The sequence below is a fragment of the Eucyclogobius newberryi genome, unplaced genomic scaffold (genome assembly GCF_026437365.1).
Source record: "Eucyclogobius newberryi isolate DKJ021-1_F unplaced genomic scaffold, fEucNew1.0.hap1 SCAF_7, whole genome shotgun sequence".
NCBI classification, from domain to species: domain Eukaryota; kingdom Metazoa; phylum Chordata; class Actinopteri; order Gobiiformes; family Gobiidae; genus Eucyclogobius; species Eucyclogobius newberryi.
Genome location: NW_027316389.1, coordinates 4,663,516 through 4,682,801, shown reverse-complemented (window position 1 = coordinate 4,682,801; position 19,286 = coordinate 4,663,516). Strand labels below are relative to the sequence as shown.

The window sequence follows — 19,286 nt, the reverse complement described above, 5'->3', positions numbered from 1 at the left end:
ATACTGTATAAATATTTTATAAATACTGCATAAATACTGCATAAATACTGTATAAATACTGTATAAATGCTGCATAAATGCTGTATAAATACTTTATAAATACTGTATAAATACTTTATAAATACTTTATAAATACTGTATAAATACTTTATAAATGCTGTATAAATACTGTATAAATACTGCATAAATACTGTATAAATACTTTATAAATGCTGCATAAATACTGTATAAATACTTTATAAATACTGCATAAATACTGTATAAATACTTTATAAATGCTGTATAAATGCTGTATAAATGCTGTATAAATACTTTATAAATACTGCATAAATACTGTATAAATACTGTATAAATGCTGCATAAATGCTGCATTAATGCACATAAATGCTGCATGAAAACTGTATAAATACTTTATAAATACTGCATAAATGCTGTATAAATGCTGTATAAATACTTTATAAATACTGCATAAATGCTGTATAAATGCTGTATAAATACTGTATAAATACTGTATAAATACTATATAAATGCTGCATAAATACTTTATAAATACTGCATAAATGCTGTATAAATGCTGTATAAATACTTTATAAATACTGTATAAATACTTTATAAATACTGTATAAATACTGCATAAATGCTGTATAAATGCTGTATAAATACTGTATAAATACTTTATAAATACTGTATAAATACTGTATAAATACTGTATAAATACTGTATAAATACTTTATAAATGCTGCATAAATGCTGTTTAAATACTGTATAAATACTGTATAAATGCTGTAGAAATACTGCATAAATGCTGTATAAATACTGCATAAATGCTGTATAAATGCTGTATAAATACTGCATAAATACTGTATAAATGCTGTAGAAATACTGCATAAATACTTTATAAATACTGTATAAATACTGCATAAATGCTGTATAAATGCTGTATAAATACTGTATAAATACTTTATAAATACTGTATAAATACTGTATAAATACTTTATAAATGCTGCATAAATGCTGTTTAAATACTGTATAAATACTGTATAAATGCTGTAGAAATACTGCATAAATGCTGTATAAATACTGCATAAATGCTGCATTAATGCGCATAAATACTGCATTAATACTGTATAAATACTGTATAAATACTGTATAAATACTTTATAAATACTTTATAAATACTGTATAAATACTTTATAAATGCTGTATAAATACTGTATAAATACTGCATAAATACTGTATAAATACTTTATAAATGCTGCATAAATACTGTATAAATACTTTATAAATACTGCATAAATACTGTATAAATACTTTATAAATGCTGTATAAATGCTGTATAAATGCTGTATAAATACTTTATAAATACTGCATAAATACTGTATAAATACTGTATAAATGCTGCATAAATGCTGCATTAATGCACATAAATGCTGCATGAAAACTGTATAAATACTTTATAAATACTGCATAAATGCTGTATAAATGCTGTATAAATACTTTATAAATACTGCATAAATGCTGTATAAATGCTGTATAAATACTGTATAAATACTTTATAAATACTGTATAAATACTATATAAATGCTGCATAAATACTTTATAAATACTGCATAAATGCTGTATAAATGCTGTATAAATACTTTATAAATACTGTATAAATACTTTATAAATACTGTATAAATACTGCATAAATGCTGTATAAATGCTGTATAAATACTGTATAAATACTTTATAAATACTGTATAAATACTGCATAAATGCTGTATAAATGCTGTATAAATACTGTATAAATACTGTATAAATACTTTATAAATGCTGCATAAATGCTGTTTAAATACTGTATAAATACTGTATAAATGCTGTAGAAATACTGCATAAATGCTGTATAAATACTGCATAAATGCTGTATAAATGCTGTATAAATACTGCATAAATACTGTATAAATGCTGTAGAAATACTGCATAAATACTGCATAAATACTGTATAAATACTGTATAAATACTCCATAAATGCTGTATAAATACTGTATAAATACTGTATAAATGCTGTATAAATACTTTATAAATACTGCATAAATGCTGTATAAATGCTGTATAAATACTTTATAAATACTGCATAAATGCTGTATAAATGCTGTATAAATACTTTATAAATACTGCATAAATGCTGTATAAATGCTGTATAAATACTGTATAAATACTTTATAAATACTGTATAAATACTGTATAAATACTGTATAAATACTGTATAAATACTGTATAAATGCTGCATAAATGCTGCATAAATGCTGTTTAAATACTGTATAAATACTGTATAAATGCTGTAGAAATACTGCATAAATGCTGTATAAATACTGCATAAATGCTGTATAAATGCTGTATAAATACTGCATAAATACTGTATAAATGCTGTAGAAATACTGCATAAATACTGCATAAATACTGTATAAATACTGCATAAATGCTGCATAAATGCTGTATAAATACTGCATAAATACTGTATAAATACTGCATAAATACTGCATAAATACTGTATAAATACTGTATAAATACTCCATAAATGCTGTATAAATACTGTATAAATACTGCATAAATGCTGCATAAATACTGTATAAATACTGTATAAATACTGTATAAATACTGTATAAATACTGTATAAATACTTTATAAATACTGCATAAATACTGCATAAATACTGCATAAATACTGCATAAATACTGTATAAATGCTGTATAAATACTTTATAAATACTTTATAAATACTTTATAAATACTGTAAATACTTTATAAATACTGCATAAATACTGTATAAATACTTTATAAATGCTGTATAAATGCTGTATAAATACTTTATAAATACTGCATAAATACTGTATAAATACTGCATAAATACTGTATAAATACTGCATAAATACTGTATAAATACTGCATAAATGCTGCATAAATGCTGTATAAATACTGTAGAAATGCTGTAGAAATACTGCATAAATACTGCATAAATACTGTATAAATACTGTATAAATACTCCATAAATGCTGTATAAATACTGTATAAATACTGCATAAATGCTGCATAAATGCTGTATAAATACTGCATAAATGCTGTATAAATACTGTATAAATACTGCATAAATGCTGCATAAATACTGTAGAAATACTGCATAAATACTGTATAAATACTGTATAAATACTGTATAAATACTTTATAAATACTTTATAAATACTGCATAAATACTGCATAAATACTGCATAAATACTGTATAAATGCTGTATAAATACTTTATAAATACTTTATAAATACTGTATAAATACTTTATAAATACTGCATAAATACTGTATAAATACTTTATAAATACTGCATAAATACTGTATAAATACTTTATAAATGCTGGTATAAATACTGTATAAATGCTGCATAAATGCTGCATGAAAACTGTATAAATACTTTATAAATGCTGGTATAAATACTGTATAAATGCTGCATAAATGCTGTATAAATGCTGTATAAATACTGTATAAATACTTTATAAATACTGTATAAATACTATATAAATGCTGCATAAATACTGCATAAATACTATAAATACTGTATAAATACTGTATAAATACTGTATAAATACTTTATAAATGCTGCATAAATGCTGTATAAATGCTGTATAAATACTGCATAAATGCTGTATAAATGCTGTAGAAATACTGCATAAATACTGTATAAATGCTGTAGAAATACTGCATAAATACTGTATAAATGCTGTAGAAATACTGCATAAATACTGCATAAATACTGTATAAATACTGTATAAATACTCCATAAATGCTGTATAAATGCTGTATAAATGCTGTATAAATACTGCATAAATACTGTATAAATGCTGTAGAAATGCTGTAGAAATACTGCATAAATACTGTATAAATACTGTATAAATACTCCATAAATGCTGTATAAATGCTGCATAAATACTGTATAAATACTTTATAAATACTGCATAAATACTGTATAAATGCTGTATAAATGCTGTATAAATGCTGTATAAATACTTTATGAATACTGCATAAATACTGTATAAATACTTTAGCAATTGCTGTATAAATACTGTATAAATACTGTATAAATACTGTATAAATGCTGCATAAATACTGTATAAATACTGTATAAATACTGTATAAATACTTTATAAATACTGCATAAATACTGTATAAATACTGTATAAATACTTTATAAATACTGCATAAATACTGTATAAATACTGTATAAATACTGCATGAATGCTGTATAAGTACTGTATAAATACTGTATAAATACTGTATAAATACTTTATAAATACTGCATAAATACTGTATAAATACTGTATAAATACTTTATAAATACTGTATAAATACTGTATGAATATTTTATAAATACTGCATAAATACTGTATAAATACTGCATAAATACTGCATAAATACTGTATAAATACTTTATAAATACTGCATAAATACTGTATAAATACTTTATAAATACTGTATAAATACTGTATAAATACTGCATAAATACTGTATAAATACTGTATAAATACTTTATAAATACTTTATAAATACTGCATAAATACTGTATAAATACTGTATAAATACTGTATAAATACTGTATAAATACTGTATAAATACTGCATAAATACTTTATAAATACTGCATAAATACTGTATAAATACTGTATAAATACTTTATAAATACTGCATAAATACTGTATAAATACTGTATAAATACTGCATGAATGCTGTATAAGTACTGTATAAATACTGTATAAATACTGTATAAATACTGTATAAATACTTTATAAATACTTTATAAATACTGCATAAATACTGTATAAATACTGTATAAATACTTTATAAATACTGTATAAATACTGTATGAATATTTTATAAATACTGCATAAATACCGTATAAATACTGCATAAATACTGCATAAATACTGTATAAATACTTTATAAATACTGCATAAATACTGTATAAATACTGTATAAATACTTTATAAATACTGTATAAATACTGTATGAATATTTTATAAATTCTGCATAAATACTGTATAAATACTGTATAAATACTGCATAAATACTGCATAAATACTGTATAAATACTGTATAAATACTTTATAAATACTTTATAAATACTGCATAAATACTGCATAAATACTGTATAAATACTGTATAAATACTGTATAAATACTGCATGAATACTGCATGAATGCTGTATAAATACTGTATAAATACTGTATAAATACTGCATAAATACTGCATAAATACTGCATAAATACTGTATAAATATTTTATAAATACTGCATAAATACAGTATAAATACTGTATAAATATTTTATAAATACTGCATAAATGCCGTATAAATGCCGTATAAATATTGTATAAATACTTTATAAATACTGCATAAATACTGCATAAATACTGTATAAATACTGCATAAATACTGCATAAATACTGTATAAATACTGTATGAATACTTTATAAATACTGCATAAATGCCGTATAAATGCTGTATAAATACTTTATAAATACTGCATAAATACTGCATAAATGCTGTATAAATACTGTATAAATACTTTATAAATACTGCATAAATGCTGTATAAATACTGCATAAATACTGTATAAATACTGTATAAATACTTTATAAATACTGCATAAATGCTGTATAAATACTGTATAAATACTGTATAAATACTTTATAAATGCTGCATAAATACTGTATAAATACTTTATAAATACTGCATAAATGCTGTATAAATACTGCAAAAATACTGTATAAATACTTTATAAATACTGCATAAATGCTGCATAAATGCTGCATAAATACTGTATAAATACTGTATAAATACTTTATAAATACTGCATAAATGCTGTAGAAATGCTGTATAAATACTGCATAAATACTGCATAAATGCTGTAGAAATGCTGTATAAATACTGCATAAATACTGTATAAATACTTTATAAATACTGCATAAATGCTGTATAAATACTGTACAAATACTGTATGAATACTGTATAAATACTGGATAAATGCTGCATAAATGCTGCATAAATGCTGCGTTAATGCGCATAAATACTGCATAAATACTGTATAAATACTGTATAAATACTGTATAAATACTTTATAAATGCTGCATAAATGCTGTATAAATGCTGTATAAATACTGTATAAATGCTGTAGAAATACTGCATAAATGCTGTATAAATACTGCATAAATACTGTATAAATGCTGTAGAAATACTGCATAAATACTGCATAAATACTGTATAAATACTGTATAAATACTCCATAAATGCTGTATAAATGCTGTATAAATACTGCATAAATACTTTATAAATACTGCATAAATGCTGTATAAATACTGCATAAATACTGTATAAATACTGTATAAATACTTTATAAATACTGCATAAATTCTGTATAAATACTTTATAAATGCTGCATAAATACTGCATAAATACTTTATAAATACTGTATAAATGCTGTATAAATACTGTATAAATACTTTATAAATGCTGTATAAATGCTGTATAAATACTGCATAAATACTTTATAAATACTGTATAAATGCTGTATAAATACTGTATAAATACTTTATAAATACTGTATAAATGCTGTATAAATACTGTATAAATACTTTATAGATACTGTATAAATGCTGTATAAATACTGTATAAATACTTTATAAATACTGCATAAATACTGTATAAATACTGTATAAATACTTTATAAATACTGCATAAATGCTGTATAAATGCTGTATAAATACTGTATAAATACTGTATAAATACTTTATAAATACTTAATAAATACTGCATAAATGCTGTTTAAATACTGTATAAATACTGCATAAATACTGCATAAATACTGTAGAAATACTGCATAAATACTGCATAAATACTGTATAAATACTGTATAAATACTTTATAAATACTTAATAAATACTGCATAAATGCTGTTTAAATACTGTATAAATACTGTAGAAATACTGCATAAATACTGTGTAAATGCTGTAGAAATGCTGTAGAAATACTGCATAAATACTGTATAAATACTGCATAAATACTGCGTAAATGCTGCATAAATGCTGTATAAATGCTGTAGAAATGCTGTAGAAATGCTGTAGAAATACTGCATAAATACTGTATAAATACTGCATAAATACTGCGTAAATGCTGTATAAATGCTGTATAAATACTGCATAAATACTGCGTAAATGCTGTATAAATGCTGTATAAATACTGCGTAAATGCTGTATAAATGCTGTATAAATGCTGTATAAATACTGCATAAATACTGCATAAATACTGTATAAATACTGTAGAAATGCTGTAGAAATACTGCATAAATACTGTATAAATACTGCATAAATACTGCGTAAATGCTGTAGAAATGCTGTATAAATACTGCATAAATACTGCGTAAATGCTGTATAAATGCTGTATAAATGCTGTATAAATACTGCATAAATACTGCATAAATACTGTATAAATACTGTAGAAATGCTGTAGAAATACTGCATAAATACTGTAGAAATACTGCATAAATACTGCGTAAATGCTGTATAAATGCTGTATAAATACTGCATAAATACTGCGTAAATGCTGTATAAATGCTGTATAAATACTGCGTAAATGCTGTATAAATGCTGTATAAATGCTGTATAAATACTGCATAAATACTGCATAAATACTGTATAAATACTGTAGAAATGCTGTAGAAATACTGCATAAATACTGTATAAATACTGCATAAATACTGCGTAAATGCTGTAGAAATGCTGTATAAATACTGCATAAATACTGCGTAAATGCTGTATAAATGCTGTATAAATACTGCGTAAATGCTGTATAAATGCTGTATAAATGCTGTATAAATACTGCATAAATACTGCATAAATACTGTATAAATACTGTAGAAATGCTGTAGAAATACTGCATAAATACTGCATAAATACTGCATAAATACTGTATAAATACTGTAGAAATGCTGTAGAAATACTGCATAAATGCTGCATAAATACTGTATAAATACTGCATAAATACTGCGTAAATGCTGTATAAATGCTGTATAAATGCTGTATAAATACTGCATAAATACTGCATAAATACTGTAGAAATGCTGTAGAAATGCTGTAGAAATGCTGTAGAAATACTGCATAAATACTGTATAAATACTGTAGAAATGCTGTAGAAATACTGCATAAATACTGTATAAATACTTTATAAATACTTTATAAATACTGCATAAATACTGCATAAATACTGCATAAATACTGTATAAATGCTGTATAAATACTGTATAAATACTTTATAAATACTTTATAATTACTGTATAAATACTTTATAAATACTGCATAAATACTGTATAAATACTTTATAAATGCTGTATAAATGCTGTATAAATACTTTATAAATACTGCATAAATACTGTATAAATACTTTATAAATGCTGGTATAAATACTGTATAAATGCTGCATAAATGCTGCATGAAAACTGTATAAATACTTTATAAATACTGCATAAATGCTGTATAAATGCTGTATAAATACTGTATAAATACTTTATAAATACTGTATAAATACTATATAAATGCTGCATAAATACTGCATAAATACTATAAATACTGTATAAATACTGTATAAATACTGTATAAATACTTTATAAATGCTGCATAAATGCTGTATAAATGCTGTATAAATACTGCATAAATGCTGTATAAATGCTGTAGAAATACTGCATAAATACTGTATAAATGCTGTAGAAATACTGCATAAATACTGCATAAATACTGTATAAATACTGTATAAATACTCCATAAATGCTGTATAAATGCTGTATAAATGCTGTATAAATACTGCATAAATACTGTATAAATGCTGTAGAAATGCTGTAGAAATACTGCATAAATACTGTATAAATACTGTATAAATACTCCATAAATGCTGTATAAATGCTGCATGAATACTGTATAAATACTTTATAAATACTGCATAAATACTGTATAAATACTGTATAAATGCTGTATAAATGCTGTATAAATGCTGTATAAATACTTTATGAATACTGCATAAATACTGTATAAATACTTTAGCAATTGCTGTATAAATACTGTATAAATACTGTATAAATACTGTATAAATGCTGCATAAATACTGTATAAATACTGTATAAATACTGTATAAATACTTTATAAATACTGTATAAATACTGTATAAATACTTTATAAATACTGCATAAATACTGTATAAATACTGTATAAATACTGCATGAATGCTGTATAAGTACTGTATAAATACTGTATAAATACTGTATAAATACTGTATAAATACTTTATAAATACTTTATAAATACTGCATAAATACTGTATAAATACTGTATAAATACTTTATAAATACTGTATAAATACTGTATGAATATTTTATAAATACTGCATAAATACTGTATAAATACTGCATAAATACTGCATAAATACTGTATAAATACTGTATAAATACTTTATAAATACTGTATAAATACTGTATGAATATTTTATAAATTCTGCATAAATACTGTATAAATACTGTATAAATACTGCATAAATACTGCATAAATACTGTATAAATACTGTATAAATACTTTATAAATACTTTATAAATACTGCATAAATACTGCATAAATACTGTATAAATACTGTATAAATACTGTATAAATACTGCATGAATACTGCATGAATGCTGTATAAATACTGTATAAATACTGTATAAATACTGCATAAATACTGCATAAATACTGCATAAATACTGTATAAATATTTTATAAATACTGCATAAATACAGTATAAATACTGTATAAATACTTTATAAATACTGCATAAATGCCGTATAAATGCCGTATAAATATTGTATAAATACTTTATAAATACTGCATAAATACTGCATAAATACTGCATAAATACTGTATAAATACTGCATAAATACTGCATAAATACTGTATAAATACTGTATGAATACTTTATAAATACTGCATAAATGCCGTATAAATGCTGTATAAATACTTTATAAATACTGCATAAATACTGCATAAATGCTGTATAAATACTGTATAAATGCTGTATAAATGCTGTATAAATGCTGTATAAATACTTTATGAATACTGCATAAATACTGTATAAATACTTTAGCAATTGCTGTATAAATACTGTATAAATACTGTATAAATACTGTATAAATGCTGCATAAATACTGTATAAATACTGTATAAATACTGTATAAATACTTTATAAATACTGCATAAATACTGTATAAATACTGTATAAATACTTTATAAATACTGCATAAATACTGTATAAATACTGTATAAATACTGCATGAATGCTGTATAAGTACTGTATAAATACTGTATAAATACTGTATAAATACTGTATAAATACTTTATAAATACTTTATAAATACTGCATAAATACTGTATAAATACTGTATAAATACTTTATAAATACTGTATAAATACTGTATGAATATTTTATAAATACTGCATAAATACTGTATAAATACTGCATAAATACTGCATAAATACTGTATAAATACTGCATAAATACTGCATAAATACTGTATAAATACTGTATAAATACTTTATAAATACTGCATAAATACTGCATAAATACTGCATAAATACTGTATAAATACTGTATAAATACTGTATAAATACTGCATGAATGCTGTATAAATACTGTATAAATACTGTATAAATACTGCATAAATACTGCATAAATACTGCATAAATACTGTATAAATATTTTATAAATACTGCATAAATACAGTATAAATACTGTATAAATACTTTATAAATACTGCATAAATGCCGTATAAATGCCGTATAAATATTGTATAAATACTTTATAAATACTGCATAAATACTGCATAAATACTGCATAAATACTGTATAAATACTGTATAAATACTTTATAAATACTGCATAAATACTGCATAAATGCTGTATAAATACTGTATAAATACTTTATAAATACTGCATAAATGCTGTATAAATACTGCATAAATACTGTATAAATACTGTATAAATACTTTATAAATACTGCATAAATGCTGTATAAATACTGTATAAATACTGTATAAATACTTTATAAATGCTGCATAAATACTGTATAAATACTTTATAAATACTGCATAAATGCTGCATAAATGCTGCATAAATACTGTATAAATACTGTATAAATACTTTATAAATACTGCATAAATGCTGTAGAAATGCTGTATAAATACTGCATAAATACTGCATAAATGCTGTAGAAATGCTGTATAAATACTGCATAAATACTGTATAAATACTTTATAAATACTGCATAAATGCTGTATAAATACTGTACAAATACTGTATGAATACTGTATAAATACTGGATAAATGCTGCATAAATGCTGCATAAATGCTGCGTTAATGCGCATAAATACTGCATAAATACTGTATAAATACTGTATAAATACTGTATAAATGCTGCATAAATGCTGTATAAATGCTGTATAAATACTGTATAAATGCTGTAGAAATACTGCATAAATGCTGTATAAATACTGCATAAATACTGTATAAATGCTGTAGAAATACTGCATAAATACTGCATAAATACTGTATAAATACTGTATAAATACTCCATAAATGCTGTATAAATGCTGTATAAATACTGCATAAATACTTTATAAATACTGCATAAATGCTGTATAAATACTGCATAAATACTGTATAAATACTGTATAAATACTTTATAAATACTGCATAAATGCTGTATAAATACTTTATAAATGCTGCATAAATACTGCATAAATACTTTATAAATACTGTATAAATGCTGTATAAATACTGTATAAATACTTTATAAATGCTGCATAAATACTGTATAAATACTGTATAAATACTTTATAGATACTGTATAAATACTTTATAAATACTGCATAAATACTGTATAAATACTGTATAAATACTTTATAAATACTGCATAAATGCTGTATAAATGCTGTATAAATACTGTATAAATACTGTATAAATACTTTATAAATACTTAATAAATACTGCATAAATGCTGTTTAAATACTGTATAAATACTGCATAAATACTGCATAAATACTGTAGAAATACTGCATAAATACTGCATAAATACTGTATAAATACTGTATAAATACTTTATAAATACTTAATAAATACTGCATAAATGCTGTTTAAATACTGTATAAATACTGTAGAAATACTGCATAAATACTGTGTAAATGCTGTATAAATGCTGTATAAATACTATATAAATACTGCATAAATACTGCATAAATACTGCATAAATGCTGTAGAAATGCTGTAGAAATGCTGTAGAAATACTGCATAAATACTGTATAAATACTGCATAAATACTGCGTAAATGCTGTATAAATGCTGTATAAATGCTGTATAAATACTGCATAAATACTGCATAAATGCTGTAGAAATGCTGTAGAAATGCTGTAGAAATGCTGTAGAAATACTGCATAAATACTGTATAAATACTGCATAAATACTGCGTAAATGCTGTATAAATGCTGTATAAATACTGCATAAATACTGCGTAAATGCTGTATAAATACTGTATAAATGCTGTATAAATACTGCATAAATACTGCATAAATACTGTATAAATACTGTAGAAATGCTGTAGAAATACTGCATAAATACTGTATAAATACTGCATAAATACTGCGTAAATGCTGTAGAAATGCTGTAGAAATGCTGTAGAAATGCTGTAGAAATACTGCATAAATACTGTATAAATACTGCATAAATACTGCGTAAATGCTGTATAAATGCTGTATAAATACTGCGTAAATACTGCGTAAATGCTGTAGAAATACTGCATAAATACTGTATAAATACTGCATAAATACTGCATAAATACTGTATAAATACTGCATAAATACTGCGTAAATGCTGTATAAATGCTGTATAAATGCTGTATAAATACTGCATAAATACTGCATAAATACTGTATAAATACTGTAGAAATGCTGTAGAAATACTGCATAAATACTGTATAAATACTGCATAAATACTGCGTAAATGCTGTATAAATGCTGTATAAATGCTGTATAAATACTGCATAAATACTGCATAAATACTGTATAAATACTGTAGAAATGCTGTAGAAATACTGCATAAATACTGTATAAATACTGCATAAATACTGCGTAAATGCTGTATAAATGCTGTATAAATGCTGTATAAATACTGCATAAATACTGCATAAATACTGTAGAAATGCTGTAGAAATGCTGTAGAAATGCTGTAGAAATACTGCATAAATACTGTATAAATACTGTAGAAATGCTGTAGAAATACTGCATAAATACTGTATAAATACTGCATAAATACTGCGTAAATGCTGTATAAATGCTGTAGAAATGCTGTAGAAATACTGTAGAAATACTGCATAAATACTGCATAAATGCTGTATAAATACTTAATATTAGAAGTAAAACGTGAGCAATATTCAGTCGTGTTGTTGCAGATCCGTCAGGCTGTGGCCGACACAATGACCTCTGACCCCCACGTGGTGGAGATGGGACCCTCGTCCAGCTCTAAGGTCAGACTTTTCCTCTGCTCGTACCTCTGCATGTGACCAGCAGGGGGCCGTGTCCACCTGTACCACCCTTTGTTTGAAGCAAAGCGTGAACTTTAACATCTTTGAACTCGTGTCAAACCAGATTCAAAAACTAGAAACAGAACTGGATTTGAAGTATCATATATTGTACTTTTCCTGAACAGTTTTAGAGGAAAAAACGTAAAGAAAGTTCTGTTATTCGGTGTTGAAAATCATTTTAGCTTCGAAATCCGTTCAGAGTTTGGAGCCTTTGAGTTGAGTGACAGCTACACACACCGAGCAGTGGGCGGGGCTACGGGGAAGGTGAACACAGGCCTTTTCAGCGCCCTCAAGCTTTAAATGTTGGACCATAACAGATTTCTAAAACATGGAATAATTAGTGAAAATAAAAGGTGATTCTGCAAAAATATCAGCTTTTAAAACAACAAAAAGGACAAATTCTGCATTTTTTGTATTGTTTTTGCCCTTTAAACTCGCTCTTGTTCCTTTGCCTTGGCTTGAAATAAAATAATGTTTGTACTGGAAACACCACACGACTTCCTCTCAGGCGTTCCCTCATCAGGATTTAGTGTTAGCGCTCCATCTGCTGGTAACAGAGGGAACTACCACAGGGACATAAACACAAGCGCACAGGTGTAGGACGAGTCTGGAGACGTTTTATGGAGTTAAAAACAGCTCAGGAGACGTCCAGATCTGTCCATCAGACGTGACGGAGGCTCAGAGCAGGAGCAGAGGAAACTGACAGGGGAACAAAGCTGAAACACAGTTAAAAAGTCTAAAAATAAAAATCACATTTGCCTAATATTTGTCCATTAAACGTACCATATCGAAGCGTAACAAATATAGAGTCATTTTAGTGCCGAGTTTTTGTCCAATTTATGTTCCAGGGAGATATTTCCTCTAATATGGTCGGTCTGTTCCTGCTGAGCAATAGATCACCAGAGAACTGGACAGAACTGGACAGTCTGTATTTTTTGTGCAAATTGACTTTGGCGGTCTGTGCACATGGCAGCGCGTAGTGCCAGTCCAGGACTCTGAACGCTCCCATGAAGCCCACGCGCCCCCGTGAAGCCCCTGTGAAGCCCTCATGAAGCCCACTCGCCCCTGTGAAGCCCCCGTGAAGCCCACTCGCCCCCGTGAAGCCCACTCTCCCTGTGAAGCCCCCATGAAGCCCACTCGCCCCTGTGAAGCCCCCATGAAGCCCACTCGTCCCTGTGAAGCCCCCATGAAGCCCACTCCCCCCTGTGAAGCCCACTCGCCCCTGTGAAGCCCCCATGAAGCCCACTCTCCCTGTGAAGCCCCCATGAAGCCCACTCGCCCCTGTGAAGCCCCCATGAAGCCCACTCGCCCCTGTGAAGCCCCCATGAAGCCCACTCGTCCCTGTGAAGCCCCCATGAAGCCCACTCGCCCCCGTGAAGCCCCCATGAAGCCCACTCACCCCTGTGAAGCCCCCATGAAGCCCACTCGCCCCTGTGAAGCCCCCATGAAGCCCACTCGCCCCTGTGAAGCCCCCATGAAGCCCACTCGCCCCCGTGAAGCCCCCATGAAGCCCACTCACCCCTGTGAATTCCCCATGAAGCCCACTCGCCCCCATGAAGCCCCCATGAAGCCCCAGTGAAGCCCACTCGCCCCCGTGAAGCCCCCATGAAGCCCACTCGCCCCTGTGAAGCCCCCATGAAGCCCACTTGTCCCTGTGAAGCCCCCATGAAGCCCACTCGCCCCCGTGAAGCCCACTCTCCCTGTGAAACCCCCATGAAGCCCACTCTCCCTGTGAAGCCCCCATGAAGCCCACTCTCCCTTTGAAGCCCCCGTGAAGCCCACTCTCCCTGTGAAGCCCCCGTGAAGCCCACTCTCCCTGTGAAGCCCCCATGAAGCCCACTCTCCCCCGTGAAGCCCCCGTGAAGCCCCCATGAAGCCCACTCTCCCTGTGAAGCCACCATGAAGCCCACTCGCCCCCGTGAAGCCCCCATGAAGCCCACTCTCCCTGTGAAGCCCCCATGAAGCCCACTCTCCCTGTGAAGCCCCCATGAAGCCCACTCGCCCCCGTGAAGCCCCCATGAAGCCCACTCTCCCTGTGAAGCCCCCGTGAAGCCCACTCTCCCTGTGAAGCCCCCATGAAGCCCACTCTCCCTGTGAAGCCCCCATGAAGCCCACTCTCCCTGTGAAGCCCCCATGAAGCCCACTCTCCCCGTGAAGCCCCCGTGAAGCCCCCATGAAGCCCACTCACCCCTGTGAAGCCCCCATGAAGCCCACTCGCCCCTGTGAAGCCCCCGTGAAGCCCACTCGCCCCTCTGAAGCCCCCAGGAAGCCCACTCGCCCCCGTGAAGCCCCCATGAAGCACACTCGCCCCTGTGAAGCCCCCATGAAGCCCACTCTCCCCGTGAAGCCCCCGTGAAGCCCCCATGAAGCCCACTCACCCCTGTGAAGCCCCCATGAAGCCCACTCGCCCCTGTGAAGCCCCCATGAAGCCCACTCGCCCCTGTGAAGCCCCCGTGAAGCCACTCGCCCCCGTGAAGCCCCCGTGAAGCCCACTCGCCCCCGTGAAGCCCACTCGCCCCTGTGAAGCCCCCATGAAGCCCACTCGCCCCTGTGAAGCCCCCATGAAGCCCACTCTCCCTGTGAAGCCCCCATGAAGCCCAGTCGCCCCTGTGAAGCCCCCATGAAGCCCACTCGCCCCTGTGAAGCCCCCATGAAGCCAACTCGCCCCTGTGAAGCCCACTCGCCCCCGTGAAGCCCCCATGAAGCCCACTCGCCCCCGTGAAGCCCACGCGCCCCGTGAAGCCCACGCGCCCCGTGAAGCCCCCATGAAGCCCACTCGCCCCCGTGAAGCCCCCGTGAAGCCCACTCGCCCCCGTGAAGCCCCCGTGAAGCCCACTCGCCCCTGTGAAGCCCCCATGAAGCCCACTCTCCCTGTGAAGCCCCCATGAAGCCCACTCGCCCCCGTGAAGCCCCCATGAAGCCCACTCTCCCTGTGAAGCCCCCATGAAGCCCACTCTCCCTGTGAAGCCCCCGTGAAGCCCACTCTCCCTGTGAAGCCCCCATGAAGCCAACTCGCCCCCGTGAAGCCCACTCGCCCCCGTGAAGCCCCCATGAAGCCCACTCGCCCCTGTGAAGCCCCCATGAAGCATACTCTCCCTGTGAAGCCCCCATGAAGCCCACCCTCCCTGTGAAGCCCCCATGAAACCCACTCGCCCCCGTGAAGCCCACGCGCCCCGTGAAGCCCACGCGCCCCGTGAAGCCCCCATGAAGCCCACTAGCCCCCGTGAAGCCCCCATGAAGCCCACTCGCCCCTGTGAAGCCACCGTGAAGCCCACTCGCCCCCGTGAAGCCCACTCGCCCCCATGAAGCCCACTCGCCCCCATGAAGCCCCCATGAAGCCCACGTGAAGCCTCCGTGAAGCCCCCATGAAGCCCCCATGAAGCCCCCGTGAATTCCCCATGAAGCCCCCATGAAGCCCACTCGCCCCCATGAAGCCCCCGTGAAGCCCCCTTGAAGCCCCCGTGAACCCCACTCGCCCCCGTGAAGCCCCCGTGAAGCCCACTCGCCCCTGTGAAGCCCCCATGAAGCCCACTCTCCCTGTGAAGCCCCCATGAAGCCCACTCTCCCTGTGAAGCCCCCATGAAGCCCACTCGCCCCCGTGAAGCCCCCATGAAGCCCACTCTCCCTGTGAAGCCCCCATGAAGCCCACTCTCCCTGTGAAGCCCCCGTGAAGCCCACTCTCCCTGTGAAGCCCCCATGAAGCCCACTCTCCCTGTGAACCCCCCGTGAAGCCCACTCTCCCTGTGAAGCCCCCATGAAGCCAACTCGCCCCCGTGAAGCCCACTCGCCCCCGTGAAGCCCCCATGAAGCCCACTCGCCCCTGTGAAGCCCCCATGAAGCCCACTCGCCCCCGTGAAGCCCACTCGCCCCCGTGAAGCCCCCATGAAGCCCACTCTCCCTGTGAAGCCCCCATGAAGCCCACTCGCCCCTGTGAATCCCCCATGAAGCCCACTCGCCCCTGTGAAGCCCCCATGAAGCCCACCCTCCCTGTGAAGCCCCCATGAAACCCACTCGCCCCCGTGAAGCCCACGCGCCCCGTGAAGCCCACGCGCCCCGTGAAGCCCCCATGAAGCCCACTAGCCCCCGTGAAGCCCCCATGAAGCCCACTCGCCCCTGTGAAGCCCCCGTGAAGCCCACCCTCCCTGTGAAGCCCCCGTGAAGCCCACTCGTCCCTGTGAAGCCCCCATGAAGCCCACTTACCCCTGTGAAGCCCCCATGAAGCCCACTCGCCCCTGTGAAGCCCCCATGAAGCCCACTCTCCCTGTGAAGCCCCCATGAAGCCCACTCTCCCTGTGAAGCCCCCATGAAGCCCACTCTCCTTGTGAAGCCCCCATGAAGCCCACTCTCCCCTCTGAAGCCCCCATGAAGCCCACTCGCCCCTGTGAAGCCCCCATGAAGCCCACTCGCCCCTGTGAAGCCCCCATGAAGCCAACTCGCCCCTGTGAAGCCCACTCGCCCCCGTGAAGCCCCCATGAAGCCCACTCGCCCCTGTGAATCCCCCATGAAGCCCACTCGCCCCTGTGAAGCCCCCATGAAGCCCACCCTCCCTGTGAAGCCCCCATGAAGCCCACTCGCCCCTGTGAAGCCCTCATGAAGCCCACTCGCCCCTGTGAAGCCCCCGTGAAGCCCACTTGCCCCCGTGAAGCCCCCATGAAGCCCACTCGCCCCCGTGAAGCCCCCGTGAAGCCCACTCGCCCCCGTGAAGCCCACTTGCCCGTGTGAAGCCCCCATGAAGCCCACTCGCCCCTGTGAAGCCCCCATGAAGCCCACTCTCCCTGTGAAGCCCCCATGAAGCCCACTCTCCCTGTGAAGCCCCCATGAAGCCCACTCTCCCCGTGAAGCCCCCGTGAAGCCCCCATGAAGCCCACTCACCCCTGTGAAGCCCCCATGAAGCCCACTCGCCCCTGTGAAGCCCCCGTGAAGCCCACTTGCCCCTGTGAAGCCCCCAGGAAGCCCACTCGCCCCCGTGAAGCCCCCATGAAGCACACTCGCCCCTGTGAAGCCCCCATGAAGCCCACTCTCCCCGTGAAGCCCCCGTGAAGCCCCCATGAAGCCCACTCACCCCTGTGAAGCCCCCATGAAGACCACTCGCCCCTGTGAAGCCCCCATGAAGCCCACTCGCCCCTGTGAAGCTCCCGTGAAGCCCACTCGCCCCCGTGAAGCCCCCATGAAGCCACTCGCCCCCGTGAAGCCCACTCGCCCCCGTGAAGCCCACTCGACCCTGTGAAGCCCCCATGAAGCCCACTCGCCCCTGTGAAGCCCCCATGAAGCCCACTCTCCCTGTGAAGCCCCCATGAAGTCCACTCTCCCTGTGAAGCCCCCATGAAGCCCACTCTCCCTGTGAAGCCCCCATGAAGCCCACTCTCCTTGTGAAGCCCCCATGAAGCCCACTCGCCCCTGTGAAGCCCCCATGAAGCCCACTCGCCCCTGTGAAGCCCCCATGAAGCCAACTCGCCCCTGTGAAGCCCACTCGCCCCCGTGAAGCCCCCATGAAGCCCACTCGCCCCTGTGAATCCCCCATGAAGCCCACTCGCCCCTGTGAAGCCCCCATGAAGCCCACCCTCCCTGTGAAGCCCCCATGAAACCCACTCGCCCCTGTGAAGCCCACGCGCCCTGTGAAG

The 19,286-nt window shown here is 34.8% G+C and overlaps 1 protein-coding gene across 1 annotated transcript in view; it reads left to right on the top strand.

Moving 5' to 3' along the window:
• poc1b (POC1 centriolar protein B) overlaps positions 1-19,286 on the top strand; it is a 103,771-nt gene that overhangs the window by 46,761 nt on the left and 37,724 nt on the right. The window contains exons 10-11 of the mRNA XM_072435584.1: positions 13,534-13,608; positions 14,514-14,593. Of these exons, the coding sequence (XP_072291685.1) occupies positions 13,534-13,608; positions 14,514-14,593 (155 nt within the window). The remainder of the gene's footprint in view (positions 1-13,533; positions 13,609-14,513; positions 14,594-19,286) is intronic.